The sequence below is a fragment of the Ictidomys tridecemlineatus genome, chromosome 3 (assembly GCF_052094955.1).
Source record: "Ictidomys tridecemlineatus isolate mIctTri1 chromosome 3, mIctTri1.hap1, whole genome shotgun sequence".
NCBI classification, from domain to species: Eukaryota; Metazoa; Chordata; class Mammalia; order Rodentia; family Sciuridae; genus Ictidomys; species Ictidomys tridecemlineatus.
This window is the reverse complement of record NC_135479.1, coordinates 34,847,942-34,867,756: the sequence shown is the minus strand read 5'-3', so window position 1 is coordinate 34,867,756 and position 19,815 is coordinate 34,847,942. Positions and strand designations below refer to the sequence as shown.

At 33.9% G+C, this 19,815-nt stretch overlaps 1 protein-coding gene across 9 annotated transcripts in view; it reads left to right on the top strand.

Annotated features, from left to right (window-relative positions):
- Positions 1-19,815, top strand: part of Bcas3 (BCAS3 microtubule associated cell migration factor) — a 573,169-nt gene that overhangs the window by 43,169 nt on the left and 510,185 nt on the right. For all 9 annotated transcript variants that reach the window (XM_005321544.5, XM_078042365.1, XM_040269079.2 and 6 more), the window contains one exon: positions 401-482. In XM_005321544.5, coding sequence (XP_005321601.2) covers positions 401-482 — 82 coding nt within the window. The remainder of the gene's footprint in view (positions 1-400; positions 483-19,815) is intronic.

The following is a 19,815-nucleotide window of genomic DNA, read 5'->3' as shown; positions in this document are numbered from 1 at the left end:
AAGTCCCAGAAGCATAGCTAGTTCAAGTAACTGGTGAAAATTGCTACAATATTTAAGTGGAGCTTTTCAGAATAGTATCATAGTTGCTTTGCTCTGAAATGGAAAGCTCTGGAGTAGGAACAGAGCAGATTTCTAATATTTTAATAAGATAAAAATTGTGGATTTCCAGTACAGACCTTTTTTCCAGTTCATAATATCATGTTTTTCTAGAATTGCTTATGATAATTTTAAATATGAATTTACTTAATGTGTATGACCAGCCTAAAATAGGTGTGGGTGTATGTGTGTATGTATGTATATTTCAGGCAAATCATATTAAAATTTAGGAAATCTTGCTTTCATCCAATAATGTGACCTACATTTTAACTTACTGATTTTTTTCCTATCTTCTCTTATGCAGATTAGTGGGGAAGCACAGGAGCTCTTCTCTGTTCGACATGGCCCAATTCGAGCAGCTAGAATCTTGCCTGCTCCACAGTTTGGTGAGTTGTAGTTCTTAAGAAGAAACAAATCATTCAGAGTTTTCCTTTTGTTGGTCTTGGACTACAGACAGCATGAATGATAACTAAAGTCTGTTTCCCCCCAAGTGTCCATTCTCTTTCCCCTCCTCCCAGCAAGATAAACCCTTAGTTCTGTCAGTTGAGATGGAAATAGGTAATCTTAACCAATTCAATATGGCTATTCACTTTCTGCTGTGGTTTTGATTTATCTTCAGCCTCTTTGATCTCAATTTAGCCTCTGCCTTTGCTAGCTCTTTCTTGAAGCCCTCTTCTCTCTTGGCTTTCATGGTCTCCTTCTTCCCAGATCCCTTCTTCATGACTGTGCTGCCTTTGTTATGCCTCTGGCTTAGCTTTCCTGCTGTGGGTATTCCCCAGGTCTCTGTTCACATGCTCTGCCCTTCTTAGTTATACTCACTGTTGTGGAGAGGTTGGTTTTCACTATTATCTCGGGTGTAGATGACTCTGCTTTCTGTGTCTTTAGCTGTGTCAGAAGTGGAGTTTCAGGGTTTTAACCTTGTAACTCTGATGTAACAATGAATATGTGTTTAAATAATATGTATGTTTTATACTTAGGTAGAAAAATTCAAATGTATGTTTATATTAAATTGGCCTTTTCAGTATCTTAAATAACTTTTGACTCTTTCAGACTTCAAGCTTTGGAAAGGTTGTATTTTCTCATTAACTTGCTTTCGTTCACTCAAGAGTATTTTGCATGTGTGCCGAAGACCTAATCAGATTAATCATGTTTGGATACTTTAAAATCTTTTTAAAAAGGAGGATATTAAAATATTTTAATTCTATTATATTTTAAAAGATTACTCTGAAGTGCAAAATCCCCTAAGACTTCTTATAGCAGTTAATTCTCTAAATTGGTGAGAATGACATTTACTAAAACTTGGGACAATGTGATTGTGCATAAGTATTTTTAGGGATTAATTTAGTGATTAAATCGGCTTACATGAAATGGGAAGAGTAGAGGTAACAAAGCAACAATATCCTGCTGTCATGTGGCGATTTTGTACCTTTCTTTAACTGTATGACATTTATAAATTTCAGGTGCATAGTGTATTCTCTGTCTCTCCTATTCTCCTTCTCTCTCTCACCTTCACATGCACGTTCTTTGCCCTTTCCTCCACTCCCCACAGGTGTGCTCCATTGCTTGTGCTCCCCTACCCTCTGTTTTCTTTTGCATTTGTATTTGGAAATATTTTGACAAAGAAGATTCCAGACCAACCTTTCCTATAACGTTTTTGGAAGAAACCAGCTTTATCTTTTGATGATCAACATCAACAAGAACTTTAATATGAAATAACTCTGCTCTTTCTTTTGTATGGTATTCACAGAAGCAGAATTTCTCTCTTTATTTATAAAATTATTTTATTTATGCCAATTTCAACTTTTCTCATCTTTTACTTGTGGCAGAAATACTTTTATGAAAGTATCAAAGTAATAAAAATTATAAAAATATTACTTTTACAACTATTTAAAGGTATCTTTTATTTACTATTTAACGGAAGATTTCTTCCACTATAATATATTTCTTTAAAATTATTGTTAAACTTAAAGTATAATTTTACATGGTAAATTAAATATAATTTAATTTAAAATATAATTTTATATGGTAAATATTCTGTTTTATATATATATATATATGTGTGTATATATATGTATATATTTTAGCTTTAGACAGACACAATACACTTATTTATTTTTATGTGGTGCTGGGGATCAAACCCAGTGCCTCAATACATAATACGTGCTAGGCAAGTGCTTTACCACTCAGCTACAACCCCAGACTTCTGTTATTACTTACAGCTTTTTTTTTGTATTTGGTAAAGGTTTTTGTTTGTTTTTCTTTTTGGTACCAGGATTGAACTCAGGGGTGCTTAACACTGAGCCATCCCCAGCCCTTTTTTTATATTTTATTTAGATACTGCGTCTTGCTGAGTTGCTTAGGGCCTCACTAAGATGCTGAGGCTGGCTTTGAACTCTCAATCTTCCTGCTTTGACCTTGTCCACCTGAGTTTCTGGAATAATAGGTGTGTGCCACTGTGCCCAGCCGTATTTGGTAAAGTTTTTAGATTAATTATAAAACGTGCAACTGATCCTCTAAAATTTGTAATAGACAATAGCAATTCTCCACTACTTTTTTTTAAAACTCTCTTGTGCTTTATTCCTTTATTTTGATGGAAGAAATCTTTTAGTAACTTTGTAAATAAAGTATGTGTGGGAGATCTTGTATGTCTGAAAATATCTTTATTTTTCCTTAGCTCTTGATTGATAATTTGGCTGGGTAATAGCTGCTTGTTTATAATCATGTTACTTCCAATTTTGAAGGCATTCTTTTAGAGTTATGTGTAAGAGTCCAAAGCCACTTTGGTGTTTTTTTTTTTTTTTTTTTCCTAGCTCGTTATTCTTTCTGAGAGCTCATAGAGTGTTGGCTTTGTTCTCCATGTTCTGAAGTTTTGCAGTATTGTATCTTGATTCATACCTTGTTCTGGATTCCTTCAATGTGGAAATGCAAGACCTTTAGTTTTGGGAAAATGTTTTAAATCAGTGTTGTACATTATTTCTTCCCCTAAGTGTTCTTTATTTTCTTTTTCTAAAATTCCTATTAATTATTATACCTCTTGTATTGGTTAACTAAAAGAAAAAAAAATCACTTCTTTACTAACACTTCTGTCACTTCTGTTGATTGATTCTTTTCTTTTTTTCTTTCTTTTTTGTTTTTTTTGGTGCTGAGAATTAAACCCAGCTTTACCACTGAACTAATCCTAAGCTCTTTTACTTGTCTTGATAAATTGCTTAGAGCATTACTAAATTGCTGAGGTTGGCCTTGAATTTGAGATCTTCCTGTCTCAGCTTCCCAAATCACTGGGATTATAGGCGTGCTCCACCACTGTTTCTGCTGTCAGGTTTTTCTTATCCTCAACTTTTCATACCTCATACCTTCTTCATTCCCTTCCCCTCTCCCTCTTCCGCTCCTTGTCTGCCTTTCCTTCTTTTGGCACAATTTATATATAAATATTGCCAACTAGAATCCAGAATGTATTACTCAACAGTACCAATTGAGATTTATCCCAGGAAAACAAGATTGGTTAATATTAGAAAATCAATGTAATTTGCTGTATTTGAATGAAGAGAAGCCATATGATCATCTCAAAAGAAGTAGGAAGAAAAACTTTTTGAAAAAATTGTATTGTCGGGCTGGGGATGTGGCTCAAGCGGTAGCGCGCTCGCCTGGCATGCGTGCGGCCCGGGTTCGATCCTCAGCACCACATACCAACAAAGATGTTGTGTCCACCGAGAACTAAAAAATAAATATTAAAAAAAAAATTCTCTCTCTCAAAAAAAAAAATTGTATTGTCATTTATGATAAAAAGTTTCAGTAAATCAGTAATATAAAGAGACTACATGAGTATAACTAAAGGTTGTCTATTAAAATAATTTATAGGGCTGGGGTTGTGGCTTAGCAGTACAGTGCTCTCCAAGCATGTGTGAGGTCCTGGGTTTGATCCTCAGCACCACATATAAAATAAATAAAATAGAAGTATTGTGTTCAACTACTACTAAAAAATAAATACTTAAAAAAATCTACAGCCAACATCATACTCAATGATGCTACAGTATTTTCTTGCGGAGTTTGGGATGGCTTCTGTTATGTTACCACATCTATTTACTTAGGTCCTAGACATTAAAATAAGGTAAGAAAAATAAACAAAAGCATAAGTATCAGAAAGAAAGACACAGAATTTTTTATTCTTTGATAACATGATTGTGTATTTAGAAAATGCAAACAAGGGGCTTGGGCTATGGCTCAGCAGTAGAGCGCTTGCCTAGCACGTGCGAGGCCCTGGGTTCTATCCTCAGTACCATATATAAATGAATAAATAAAATAAAGGTATTGTGACAACTACAACTAAAAATATTAAAAAAAATTAAAAAAAAAGAAAATGCAAACAAATCTATAAAATGGTAAAAATAATAAGTGAATTTAGCAGACTGCAGGAAAAAGGGCTTCTTCTTCTTCTTCTTCTTCTTCTTGAACTTACCCCTCTTAGTCTTTCTTTGCACTTCTTTTATTCTTCCCTTCTCTTTGCTACTAATTGCCCCAAAAACATGTCTTTGGGAATTTCTTTCATTTTCTCAAACAGCCATCCTCTTGCTTTCAGGCCTTTAATTTTCTATTTCCTTTTTAAATTTAATTTTATTTTTTGATGCTGGAGATTGAACCCAGGGGTTCTTTACTGCTGAACTACATCCCCAACTATTTTTATTATTTATTTTGAGACAGGGTCTGGCTAAGTAGCTCTGAGTTAGCGGTGTACATCGATGCCTGACTAATTTCCCCTTTTAGAATAATAAGGTCTCTCTAACTCCTCCTGCTTCTCATCCACTGTCAGTCATTTGTATTCCCATAGGACTTACTGTATTTATTTGCTCTGTTGTCTCTTGCTATTTGCATTTGTAGATTGTTTTTACCTGTTTGTGCTTCATGGGGTGTTTTATATGTTGTGTTAATAAGTATTTGTTAAATATTGTTGTGTGGTATAATCTTTTGAAATTTATGGCCTTGAAAGTGTTTTTGTTGTCAATCTCTACCCTAACTGAAAGTGAGAAACTGAAGGATTTGAATGTGGCATTATCCCATAGAAGAACCATCATTGTAATTAGTGAGCATTTACTCATATGACTATAGCTTGTGTTTTCCTGCCTCTTTGGCCACTATCAATGATTAGTCACTTTCTTAATTAATTTAGACCTGCTTTAGAATTTTTTTTAATATAACATTCTAGAAAGCCAGTTGGTATTTTTGTATTAGGTAAAAATGATTACTAATCATCTTAAAAATCTCTCCTTTAAGGGGCTGCAGTTATAGCTTAGTGGAAGAGTGCTTACCTAGCCTGTATAAGGCATTGGGTTCCATCCTCAGCACCACATAAAAATAAATTAATAAAATAAAGGTATTGTGTCCACCTATAACTAAAAAAAACCCCCAAAATACCCAAAACTGTCCTTTGAGAACTTGATTCCAAATAAAGTAAATTCTTAATCTTTACTCTGTGTAGCTAATTTTGTTTTTAGTATCTCACTTGTCTAATAAAATGTCTATATTTTAATATGTAAGGCAAAATTTTATGTTATTGACTTTTTGCTTATAAAGATTATTTTGGAGGATTAGAATCAGAGGAAATGTTCACTTCCTTTAGCATGTTTTTAATTTCTTAAAACCCTGTAATTCCAACAACTAAAAATATTTGTTATAAAAATTCAAAGAATACTGAAATACAGAAAATAAACATTGTAATTCTATGGTAACAAATCATTACCCCTTCCTTTCTTTTTATTTTTAAATTTTTTCTTCTAAGTTTTTACCTCCTCCTCCTTTTCCCTTTCTTCATTTCCTTTGTTTCCCCAGATAGCCAAGCCTAACTTAACAGCTTTAGGGTACATATTAGTAGATTTTTCCCCGTAATTATTCATACTTTTGTAACATTTGTTGCTATATCCCAGATCAGCTTCAGGTTTATTACACATATTTCCTGATATGAATGCATGTGTGATGAAGGTTTTTTATTACAATTTATATCCTGAACTGTTTTTTTTCAATTTTTTTAGCTGTAGATGGACACATACCTTTGTTTTATTTATTCACTTCTGTGTGGTGTTGGGGATCTAACCCAGTGCCTCACAGGTGCTAGGCCAAGTGCTCTACCACTGAGCTCTATATTATGAACATTTTTTTCCATTTTCAAAATTTTTCATCATTGCTAAAATTTATATAACATTCAATTGTGTGAACGTTTGTATTGTTTTCAGCTCTTTCCTTTTTACTGATTATATTGTCATGTGCTTCTGTATCATATCTTTCCATCCCTCAGTATCTGAGGGTGATTGTTTCCATGATCTCTGTTATAACAAGATCCTTGGATGCTCAAGTCCTTAATATAAAATGGCCTACCTACTGTTTTTGTGTAACCTACACACATCCTTTAGCATACTTTAAATCACTTTAGATTACTTAGAATATATAATGCAAAGCAAATACTATGTGATTGTTACAATGTATTATTTAAGCAGTGACTAGAAGAAAAATTCTGTTCATTTTCAGTAGACACATTTTTTTCCCCTACATATATTTATCTATGATGGGTTGAAGACAATGATGTGAAACCTGTGAATACAGAGGCCTGACTTTACCAATGTTTAAAAAAAATACAAGTAGTACCTAGGGGTGTAGCTCTGGTAGAATACTTGTCCAGTATGTGTGAGGCCTGGTTTCGATCCCCAGCACTACAGCACACATATACACACAGACATAAATGCAAGGAATTATTTTTAAATATTTATTTTTTAGTTATAGTTGGATACATACCTTTATTTTACTTATTTGTTTTTTTATGTGGTGCTGAGAATTGAACCCAGGGCCTCACCAGTGCTCTACTGCTGAGCCACAATCCCAGCCCTGCAAGGATTTTTTTTTTTTAATAAGGATAACTCCTAGATAAGGAATAGTAACATCAAAGGATGTGTACATTTATTTAAAATTTTGATATATGTTGTAAAATTGCCTTTGAGAGAGTATGCCAGCAACTATACACAAGAATGCTTTTTTCCCTATTCTGTCCTATAGTGGCTATTATAAATCTTTTTTGGTTTTTGCCTATCTGGTGTAGAAAAATTCTATTCATTTGTAATTTTTTGATCATTGATTACTGGGGAGGATGGAAAAGTCTTCATTTTTTTTTTTTTTTGTCTCTTATAGGTTTTGACGTTTATACTTGTTTGAATTCTGTGCTCTTATTGATTCGAACTCTGCTACCGTATTATTAGTAATATATTATTATGTACATTCTGTACATATGATTGATATTTTGCCTTTTTTGTTATCTATTGAATGCTGTCACATGTATGATGATTTTTGTTATTAATTTCATGATAGAAAATCTCTTCATGGGTAGGGGTTGTAGCTCAGTGGAAAAGCACTTGCCTAGCCTGTGTGAGCCCCTGGGTTTGATTCTCAGTAGTGCACAGTTCTCCCTCCCCAATCATCATGTTTCACCATGCCTTGTGTGTGTGTGTGTGTGGGGAGGGGTAGTGGGTGTACAGCCCAGGATCTTGCACATGCTAGGCATGCCAAACCTGTCTAATTATTTTTCTTCTTTTTTGTGGTACAAGGGATTGAACCCAGTGCTAGGCAAGTGCTTTTTTTCTGAAGTACATGCCCGGTCCTTTTTAAAAATTTTATCTTTCACACAGGGTCTTTCTAATTTGATCAGGGTGTCCTCCAAGTTGACATGCTCCTGCCTCAGCCTCTTGAGCAGCTACAATTTCAAGTGTGTGCCACTGTTCTTGGCCAACTATGCCTAATGGGTTTTCTCTTGTGGTAAGGGGGATTGAACTCAGGCACACTCTACCACTGAGCTCCATCCCTAGTCTTTTTTTAAAATTCTGAGACAAAGTCTTGCTAAGTTTTGCTGAGAACTTACCTAAATTAAAGAAACTGGCCTTGAACTTGTGATCCATCTGCTTCAGCCTCCCAAGTAGTTGGGATTACAGGTGTGGGACACTGTATCTGGCAACTATTTCTAATTTTAATTCATGACTCTCCTTCAAAGTTTAACTTTTAAAAAACTTGTCCTCTTTTTCTATTACATTTTTGTTTTTGTTCACAATCAGGAAGTAGTTCTTTCATTCCCAGCTTTGAGTTTTCATAGATTTTGGAGAAATTGTTCTTGTCTTGGACTTTCCCCTCCTATAATGTTATCTTTCTGAAATAATAGGAACTGTTATTTACTATTATTTGCATTCTTTGCAGTGTCTTGCATAATGTGTGGACAGATGAGTAATACTCAAAATGAATTTATTTAATTTTTTATAGAAGAGAATGTAGAACTCTGCTTTTTAAAAAATATTTATTTTTTTTTAGTTTTAGGTAGACACAATATCTTTATCTTATTTTTATGTGGTGCCGAGAATTGAACCCAGTGTCTCACTCATGCCAGGTGAGTGCTCTACCACTTGAGCCACATTCCCAGCCCCTGCTTTTTTTTTTATACTTGGGATTGAACCCAGGGGTGTTTAACCACTGAGCCATATCCCCAGCCCTTTTTATTTTTTATTTTGAGACAGGGAATTGCTAAATTGCTGAGGCTGGCGTTGAACTTGTGATCCTCCTGCTTTAGCCTCTGGAACTGCTGGCATTATAGGAGTGTACTACTGTGCCCAGCATAGAACTGTGCTTTTTTTTTTTTTTTTCTAGTTATAGATGGACAGCATGCCTTTATTTTATTTGTTTATTTATTTATTTATTTTTTACACAGTGCTAAGGATGAAACCCAGTGCCCCTCACACATGGCTAGGCAACTCTTCTGCCACTGAGCTACACCCCCAGCCGGAACTCTGCTTTTTTAAAAAAGATTTTTATAGGAAGAAAAAGCACTTATCAATGACTGAAGAGATAATACTTTCATTTACACTAACAACTGTTAGGAATCATATTAACCTTGTGTACATGCTGTTTCTGTACTGCTCATGAAGAAAGACAATCATTTTGGCCTGGGATTATTTCATAGGAATGCAATTTCAACCTTATTCTTTTTTTTCCCATTTATTATTTTCAAACTCACTTTTTCTTTTTTTGTGGTACTAAAAAAAGATGTGTTGTGTCTGGTAGGCAATTGCTCTATCACTGAGTTACATCCCCAGCCCTTTTTAAAAATATTTTTTTAGTTGTTGATGGACCTTTATTCTGTTTATTTATGTGGTGCTGAGAATAGAACCCAGTGCCTCACACATGCTCAGCAAGCACTCTACCACTGAGCCACAATCCTTTTAAAAAGATTTTGTTTCCAGACTGGATTTCACTAAGTTAGCCTGGCCTTGAACTTTTGATCTTCCTTCCTCAGGCTCCCAAGTAGCTAGGATCACAAGTTGCTAAATTGCTGAATATTTACTTAAGTTACAGAAACTGTCCTTGAACTTGTGATCCATCTGCCCTAGCCTCCCAAGTAGCTGGGATTACAGGTGTGGGCCACCACACTGGGCAATATTTTACTCAATTTTAACAGATACATAAAAGTTGTACATATTAGTCATATTAGTGGGGTACCATGTAATATTTTGATTGATCAACCTTACTCATTATCCTTAGAAATTCATTGTTTTGAACATGTGAATGTTGGGAATATTCCAGTGTTTTAGGACAAATTCTTAAAGTCCAGTGCCTTTAATTCAGAGGACAGAGGACTTTTTGAAGATAAAGTTTACTGAAATATTTATGGGCCAAATTTCTGGCACTCATCTCAAAACACTTGGCAGAAACTTATTTTTTTTTTTTTTTGTAAATTTTCAAATATAGTACACTTTCTGTGTTGAGTATACAGTATTTTTCCTATGGTGCAAGTATCTATTTCATTCTTTGTAGACAACTTAAATGTGGTTTTTATCATGTTCAAAGAAGAACTATTTGATTTGTTCAGCTGTATGAAGTTGGAATTTATGACTAAGTTTTCCAGAAGTGTTTGCTGTAATTTTTTTTTTTTGATGTAGCATTTTAATGACTGGCTAAACAAGTGAACCCACTAAAACACATGTGTACGCCTGCCTGGGTTCACGCATGTGCACGCACGCGCGCACAGACACACACAGACACACACACACACACACACATACACACACACACAGTCTGTTCAGCCAAATACTAGCAAACCTCTAAAAGTAGGCCAACTGACATTTGCTTATAGTCATCACCAGTGTATTGCAAAGAAAAAGAAACAGGCTTATTGACATTTTAAATGGCTAACCTATGAGATTTAGGGCTTCCCTAATGTTTTCTGCTCCAATTACTTCTCTGTTTACATTGTGTATTGTGTATTTCCTGCATAACACCTAGTGTTTATTATTAAGGCTTTACATCTTATGATTATTTTATAATATTTTTCTAAATCTGTGGGTGAGGTAAATTTTACATTGGAAATATAGCTTATGTTTATGTTGAATTTTGTTAATGTTTTTGGTTAGAGTACAGGGGTTTTAGGGGGGAATGTCTACTTTAGAGGTGCTGCTTTTTAAATTGCTTTCTTAGTGTTTGGTAACGTCATGATAGTAGCACTGACATATTGATGTAAGAGTATTCTCAGCTATATGAACCCTATAATTGGGGCCTTTTCCTATGAGGGCTATATATAAAGAAAGCATGCAGAACAGGAAAAAGAAGAAGTAAATTTATAAATTAAGTGAATTAAAATGTGTGATTATATTTTTCTGATGACATTCCTAGGTCAATTATATATTGTCATCATATTCCACTGTTCTGCAAGGTAAGTATCTAATATACAAGTGAGGAAGCTTGAAGCTCCAAGTGACAGGCATAGTAAAACAGTTGATAAATGGTGGAGCTAAAATTTGTACTTTAAATCTCACCTCACCTTTGCCTTATTGTCTCTCAGTATATGATTTTTCCATTACTACAGGGAAACACTTTTACCAAATCCACCTATTGCAAGGACACATTTATTATTGAGGAAATCACACGCTAGTATATTTATTGAAATATGTAAAGAAGTAGCTTTGTTTTTCTCTTTCTTTTTAGAAATTTGAAGGTCTTAAATAGCTTCAATTACTATGTATCTGTCATTATATTTGAAGACCTTAGTTGCTTATTCTAAGGATCAAGAGTAATGAAAATAATTAATATGGTAACCAATTTATAGGAATGCTATCATACTACATTAAAAATATAAGCTGTTGAGATAAAGAATATCACAAAAAGATAGTCCACCCAAATATTGTTTGCTTTTAGTTGAATCAAACCTTAAAAAAAGTGTTGATTCTCTTTTATGTGACTTGGAGTTCAGTAATAGAAATATGCTGGATATCTTAAATCAGATTTTAGTAAAAAAAACCGTGTAACATGAAGCAATGAAATTACATGTGAGCTTAAAGATTCTGACCCAAATAAACAGATTTGTAATGAAGATGCTGATTATTATCACTGCAGCTTCAATGCCTTTTTACTGTAGAACTGCAGAGAAGAATGTGCGTTGTCTTTGTGACTGACCAAGTTTGTGGTCTCAGAAATCTGTGTTCATTTATCGTAACACATTGCTAAATGTGAAAGTAAAAGTTCAAATTAAGTAAAACTTAATTTAAAATGAATGTTACAATCAGCTTTATTGAGAAATAATTTACAAACAACAAAATTCATCAGTTTTAAGCATGTTCATGAATGAGTTGACAGATGGATACGTTTGTGTAACAATTATTACAATCAAAACACAAATCCTTTCTGTTGCTGCAAGGAAGTCCACCTGTCAACCTCATACCCACTAGGATGATTATAATACACAAGAGAGATAAAAACAAGTATTGGGTAGGGTAATTGTTCACAATTAGAACCCTGATGCATAGACCTCGGGAGTGTAAGAATAGTGTAGTCACTCTGAAAACCAACTTGGCAATTCCTTAAAATGTTAAGCACAGAGTGACCATATAAATTCATCAGTTGTCATTAGGTATGTGACTAAGAAAATGAAAATGTATGTCCATGGAAAAAACTTGTACATGAATTTTTATAGCAACATTACATATAAGAGTGAAAAAAAATGTGACTAACCAAAATGTTTATCAACTTATAAAATGCAGTATATTCATACAATATTTATATGACTATAAAAATAATAAAGTTAAGTACATGCTGTGCTTTGATGACACTTTAAAACATTACATTAAGTACAAGAAGCCAGATATAAAATGCCACATGTTGTTTATTCCATTTATATGAAATTTCCCAAGTAGGCAACTCTACATAGAGTCAGAAAAGAATTTAATGATTGCCTAGGTTGTGGGGCCAATGTGGTGTGGGGAATGACTACTAATGTGTATAGTGTTTATTTCTGGGTGATGAAAATGCTCAGAAATTAGTTGTGTTATGGTTTTTCAACTTGGTGAGTATACTAGGACTATTAAATTGCAAACTTAAATTGATGAAGTATGTGGTCTATAAATTATATGGCAGTTAAGTTGTTTAAAATAAAAGACTTCTTATACTCTCACCTCCCTACATCTTTTGCATCATATTATATCACTCTTGCTTATTTCTAGTATTAAAAAAAAAAGTAGAATACATTCCATTCTTTTGAGCCTGGCTATTTTTAAACTTCATACCTCGCTTTTTTTTTTTTTTAAGTACTGGGGATTGAACCAAGGAGTGTTTTATTATGGAACTACCTCATCAGCCTTTTATATTTTTTATTTTGAGACAGGGTCTTGCTAAGTTGCTGAGACTGGCCTCTAACATGTGATCCTCCTGTTTCAGACTCCCAAGTAGTGGGATTATAGGTGTGCACCATTACACTTAGCCATATCCTACTGTTGAGTGTCATTTGGGTTGTGTGTATCAGTTTTTAGTTCTTTTTTAAGTTTCTGAGTCATCTTCTATTGTTTGGGTACACTATAATTCTTATCCATAAGAGTGGATATTTGAGTTGTTTCCAGTTTTGCCCTTATATATAAGTGGCTCTGAATAATTGCATGTATAATAAATATGAGTGTATTTGTGAGGGCTGGGGTTGTGGCTCAGTGGTAGAACACTTGCCTAGTAAGTGTGAGGCACTGGGTTTGCTCCTTAACACCACATAAAAATAAATAAATAAAATAAAGGTATTGTGTTCATATACAACTAAAAAATATTTTAAAAAGTATATTTGTTTCTCTGGAGTCAGTATTGAGGAGGGGGATTGCTGGGTCACATAACTGTATGTTTAACTTTGTAAGATATTGCCAAAATATATTCCAAAGTGACTATGATATTTTGTATTTCCATAAGCAGTGTTTCAGTCTCTAAAATGACTAATGATATTGAACATCATTTCATGTACTTATTTGCCCTTTTTATGTTTTTGTAGCTGAGTATTTTGAAATGTTTTGCTCATTTTTAAAATTTACTTTAATTTTAAATTAGAGCATTGTAGGTCTACACAGTAGTTGGATTCATTTTGACAAAATCATACATTCATGGAATTTGATTTCAATTAGCATTCCCCCTTTTCACTCCCATCCTCCTTCCCCTATTTCTCCTTTCTCTACTGATCTTCTTTTCACTCATTTTAAAATTTTTGAGGGCTGGGGATGTGGCTCAAGCGGTAGCGTGCTCGCCTGGCATGCGTGTGGCCCGGGTTCGTCCTCAGCACCACATACCAACAAAGATGTTGTGTCCGCCGAGAACTAAAAAATAAATATTAAAAATTCTCTCTCTCTCTCTCTCTCTCTCTCTCTCTCTCCTCTCTCACTCTCTCTTTAAAAAAATTTTTTTTTTGATTGGTGCTTTTTACATATACCTAAAGGGGAAATTATCTGTGATATATTCATTCATGCATATAACGTGATTTTGTTAAATTAGTTCCGTATTTCCTCCCTTTTCCTGTCTATCCTCTTTTTCATTCTCAATCTCCTCCCTACATCTCCCTGCCCTACTGGTCTTCCCTATCTCTTTGTGATATCCACCTCCGCCATCTTTTTTCTTTTATTTTGCTGTGGTTTCCACATATGAGAGAAACACATTCACCCTTGATTTTCTGAGTCTGGCTTGCTTTACTTTCCATGTTTTCCATTTCCATCTATTTACTGGTCAATGCAATAATTTCATTCTTTACATGTATGGCTGAGTAAAACTTCACCACATTCTTGTTATCAGTTATTATTATTTTGTGTTCTTGATAATTGCCTTTCTGACTGGAGTGAGATGAAATATTAGTGTTGTTTTGATTTGCATTCCCTGATTGCTAGAGATGTAAGTCATTTTTTCATATATTTGTTGGCTCGTTATGTTTCTCCTTTAAGAAATACTTTAGTTCTTTTGCCAATTTATTGATTTTTTTTTGCTATTAAGTTTTTTGAGATATATGTTTTTGTTACACACACACAATATTAATCCCTTGTTGGAGGAGTGAGCTGGCAAAGATTTTCTCCCGTTCTGCAGGCTCCCTCTTCATGCTCTTAATCATTTCCTTTGCTGTGCAGAAGCTTTTTAATTTGATGGCATCTTACTTACTAATTCTTGGTTTTATTTCTTGAGCTTTAGGGGTCTTGTTAAGGAAGTTGGTGTCTATACCTATAAGATAAAGTGTTGACCTTCTCTTTTCTTCTAGCATTTGCAAGGTTTCTGGTCTAATTCTTTTTCTTTCTTTTTTTTTTTTTAATAGTTATGTCTTTTAAAAAAATTTAGGAGCTGAGGCTGTGGCTCAGCAGTAGCACACTTGCCTGGCATGTGTGAGGCACTGGGTTCGATTCTCAACACCATATATAAATAAATAAATAAATAAAGGCCTATCAACAACTTAAAAAAATTTTTTTTAGTTGTAAATGAAAACAATACTTTTATTTTATTCATTTATTTTTATCTGGTGCTGAGGATCAAACCTAGTGCCTCACATGTGCTAGGCAAGTGCTCTACCACTGAGCTACAACTCCAGCCCCATGGTCTAATTTAAAAAAAAAATTTTTTTTAAGTTGTTGATGGACCTTTATTTTTTATTTTTTGTATGTGGTGCTGAGAATCAAACGCAGTGCTTCACACATGCTAGGCAAGCGCTCTACCACTGAGCCACATTGCCAGCCCCTAATTCTTAAATTTCTGATCCATTTTGATTTGACTTTTTGTAGGGTGAAGTACATGGATCTAATTTCATTCTTCTACATATGGATATCCAGTTTTCTTTTCTCCAACATGTATTTTTGGCATATTTTTCAAGTATCAGATGATTGTATGTATGTGTGTTTATCTTTTTCTTCTATTTCATTGATCTTTATGTCTATTTTGATGCCAATATCATGCTGTTTTTCTTACCTAGCTCTGTAATGTAATTTGAAATTTCTCCTGCATCATTCTTATTGCTCAGAATTTCTTTGGCTATTCTGGGTCTTTTTCAAGGACTGTTTTTTCCAGATCTGTGAGGAATGTCATTGGTATTTTGATGGGGATTGCATTGAATCTGTATCTTTCTTTTGTAATAGGGCCATTTAGCCAATATTAATTCTGCCTATGCCCCCCCCCAAAAAATGGGGATAGGGGCCTTTCCATTTGTATATATTCTAAATATAAGTCCTTTTCTACATAAATGTAAAATATGTTTAAATATTTGCCTTCTCCTACTTTTCATATTTTTTATTCTTTATAGCACTGGGGATTGAACCCAAGGGTACTCCCCTACTAAGCTATATCCTTAGCCCTTTTTATTTTGAAATAGGATCACACTAAGGTGTGGAAGGTAACCTTGAACTTGTGATCTTCCTACCTCAGATTCCCTACTCACTGGGGTAACAGGCATGTTATGTTGCATAGCACCTGGCTGCCTTAACAAACTTTTGAGAAGGAAAAGTTTTCAATTTTGTTAAAGTCCTATTTCTTGACTTTTTTCTAGTTTGCTTTTTACTTTCATTCAGCCCAGCATATTTTTCTAGGTTTGCATGTGATTTTTGTCTTTGACCCATTTGTCATTTAGAAGGATATTATTTTTATTTTCAAGTTTTGGGATATTTTCCTGATTCTTTGTGGTATTAAATTATAAATAATTATTTAGTATTTTTATTGTCTCTATAGTTTGACCTTTTCCATAATTTCATACAGTTGGAACTGCACAGTATGTAACCTTTTCAGGTTGACTTTTTCACTAATATGCACTTAACTTTCTTCCATGTCTTTCATTGCTTAATAGTTCATTTCCCTTTAGTGATAAGTAATATTCCATTGTTGTATGTTCCAGTTCATCCATTTATCTGCATGAGGACAGTTTGGTTGCATCTAAGTTTTGGCAGTTATGCACAAATCTGCTATAAACATGCATGTGTGTGGACATAAATCTTCAACTCGTTTGTGTAAATACCAAGGAGATTGCTATACAGCATTATATAATGAGAAAATGCTTATTTATTTATTGAAAAAACTGAGCTACGTTGCTAGTCCTTTTAATTTTGAGACAGGATCTTGCTAAGTTGCTGAAATTGGCCTTGAACTTTGAATTCTCTGACTCAGTTTCCCAGGTTTCTGGGTTACAGATATATACCATTATGCTCAGCCTAAATTAGTATGCTTAGTTTTGTAATGAACTGCCAAACTATCTTCTACAGTAACTGTACTGTTTTGCATTTCTACCAGCAATGAATGAAAGTTTCATTGGTTCGCACCTTCATTGGTTTTTGGCAGAGTCATTCTTCTGGAATTTGGCCATTTTAATATCTGTACAATGATATCTCATTGTTTTTATTCCATAATGACATGATGGATCTTTTGAGCATCTTTTCATGTGCTTATTATGTATATATGTTCTTTAGTGAGGTGACTATCCAGGTCTTTTCCCCATATTAAATTCAATTTTGGGGCTGGGGTTGTAGCTCAGTGATAGAGCACTTGCCTAGTATATATGAGGTACTTGGTTTGATCCTCAGAACCACATAAAAATAAATAAATAAACAAACAAATAAATAAATAAATAAGATAAATTTATGGTGTCCATCTACAACTAAAAATATTTTTTTGTTATTTTACTATTTGAAAGAATTTTTTGTCAGGTTGGGAGTATAACTTGATCTCTAGTACTGCTTTGTCCCCACCCTAAGTTATTTGTTAATTTTGAACAGTAGTCTTTATCAGATATGTGTTCTTCAAATATTATCTCCTAGGGTGTGGCTTGTCTTATACTTTTTATAGTGTTTTATGCAGAGCATATTCAAGATTAATTTTTTTTGGACACAGTACCTTTATTTTCTTTATTTTTATGTGATGCTGGGATCGAACACAGTGCCTCACGCATGCTTGGCAAGCGCTGTACCACTGAGCCACAACCCAGACGCTCAAATTTTTTTCTTTCCCTCATCTACATGTAATTTAGCACATTCAGTGTTTTACAAAAATTACTGATGTTGTGTTCATGTTTTAGTCTTTTTTCCCCTTCTGTGCTTCCACTAGTTTCTGTTGTTGCTACTCCTTCATGTTGTCTAATCTTTTCTTCTGGAGTATTTAATGTTATTAAACTATCTGGTGTATTTTTTATCTTAGTATAGTTTTTATTGTGGGTTTGTGTGTGTAGGGAAAGAAAGCATCTTCCTCTGAGTCTTTAAGTTTTCAACATTTACCATTACCTTTTTGAATAAATGAACTATATGTATTGTAGCAATGTTAATGTCGTTACTTGACTGATACCATTAATTGATTTTTATTCTTGTTATGAGTTGTTTTCTTGCTTCCTTGTATACTTTCAATGTTTTGTTTGAATGTGACACATTGTATATTTTTTGTTGCTCTAATGCTGTTATTTTGAATTCCTTTAAATAGTTTTTGGCTTTGTCCTAGGACAAAGTGAAATTACTTGGTAATAATTTGTTTCTTTTATCACTTTCTTTTACTCTTTTTAAGATAAGCCTTGAATAATTGTTAGTCTAGAATAGGCATCTGCTGATATTTTCTTATAGGACCAGATAGTAAGTATTTTAGTCTTTAGTCCTATGTAGTACCAGTCACAACTATTCTACTAGTCATCTCTGCCATCATTGGGAAAAGTGGTCATTGTCAATATATAAACAAATGGAGGGGCTGGGGTTGTGGCTCAGTGGTAGAGCACTTGCCTAGCATGTGTGAGGCACTGGGTTCGATTTTCAGCACCACATGAAGAAAAAATAAAAGGCCACCAACAACTAATAAAATATTAAAAACAAATAAACAAACAAATGGATAGTAGGGCTAGCATTAGTTGTTTTCCTTGTCGTCGTTTTGTGCTGTTTGAAAACTACTTTTTCATCATACATTTTATCTGTTGTGTAAAATTTTTATGGCAAGAAAGTAAATCTATTCTGTGTTACACTATTATGGCTAGCTGCTGAAGTTCATCGTTCTCTTTAATTTCATATTTTGGATAAGTTTCCTTGAGACTGCTTAGAATAACACTTGGCAAATAGAAAGACTCTGTATGACTTTTTGTAAATAAGAAAAAGAAGTATGTTTGAAATTGAATTTTATCTGTAGTAACATTTTAAAAAGTTATTGTGTCTTGGAGGAGTTAAGTCTCAGACTTTGTGAAGGATTCAAGTAGTATAGAAAAATATGGGGGGGCTGGGGATGTGGCTCAAGTGGTAGCGCGCTTGCCTGGCATGCCTGCGGCCTGGGTTCAATCCTCAGCACCACATACAAACAAAGATGTTGTGTCCGCCGAAAACTAAAAAAAATAAATATTAAAAAAAAAGAAAAATATGGGAAGATATCAGCATTAATTGTGTTTCTCTCTAGTGCTAGATGTAGTAGCAAAAATACCAAGGGATTTCGTATTTCTTTTGATCTTATGAATAGGCAAAGCAGTCTTAAACTTTTTCTTCTCTCTATCGTCAAGGGTTTCTGTGATTCTTGACTATCTGAGAATGATATCATTTTCTTTTGTTCCTCTCAATGCTTTTAGTTTCATTAACTATTTTATTTATTATCCATCTTCTTGGCACCTGCTGTTTTACCTAGTTTTCATTATATTTGTTCTTTTTGTGAGTGTGCTTTGCAGTTTTTATGTACATAAGGTTCACTTCTGGATTATATTGGAATTTTCATTATTTTCATTTGAGCAACAGGGAAATAAATTGTTTTTAGGCCAGGTGAATTTATACAGTTTCCTGGTTAACAGCTTCAACCAGAAACATGACATAATAACCTTCTAATTTTTCAAAAAAGGAAAATAAAAACTGTATGGGGGGTAAAAGCAGTGTTAACCAAAAGATTTAGGATAGTTACTCCCTGATGTACTAGGTGAAAAGGTTTAGGATATGCATCTGTATAAATAAATGGAAGTTATTGGCAGTGTTCTACTTCTCATGGGTGATGGGTTCATAGGCATTCGTTAAATTATTACACTATGAAGAAAAGGTCCATTCGTATACCATTGAAGAGAAATGAACCAAGGATTATTAATGGTCTAATTCTTTGTACTCTCTCCAAGGTGGAGAGCAGAAAGATGCCAATAAGAGAACTTGAACATGGTAGCCCTTATAGGGATGGAAATGAAAATTAGAAATGTGAATTATAAATTAGAAACAAGTTAGAGTGATAAATTAAAGGGAGATTTATTTCTCTATATATGTATTTTGACTTAAGAAGTTTTGTTTTTAGCTGGGAACAGTAGTGCATGCCTATAATTCTAGTGATTCAGGAGACTGAGGCAGGAGGATGACAAGTTTGAGGCGGCCTTGGCAACTAAGTGAGGCCCTGTCTCAAAATAAAATCAAAATAACATCAAAAACAACCAAAAAGGTCAACTCAAGAGTTAGAGTGTAACTCAAG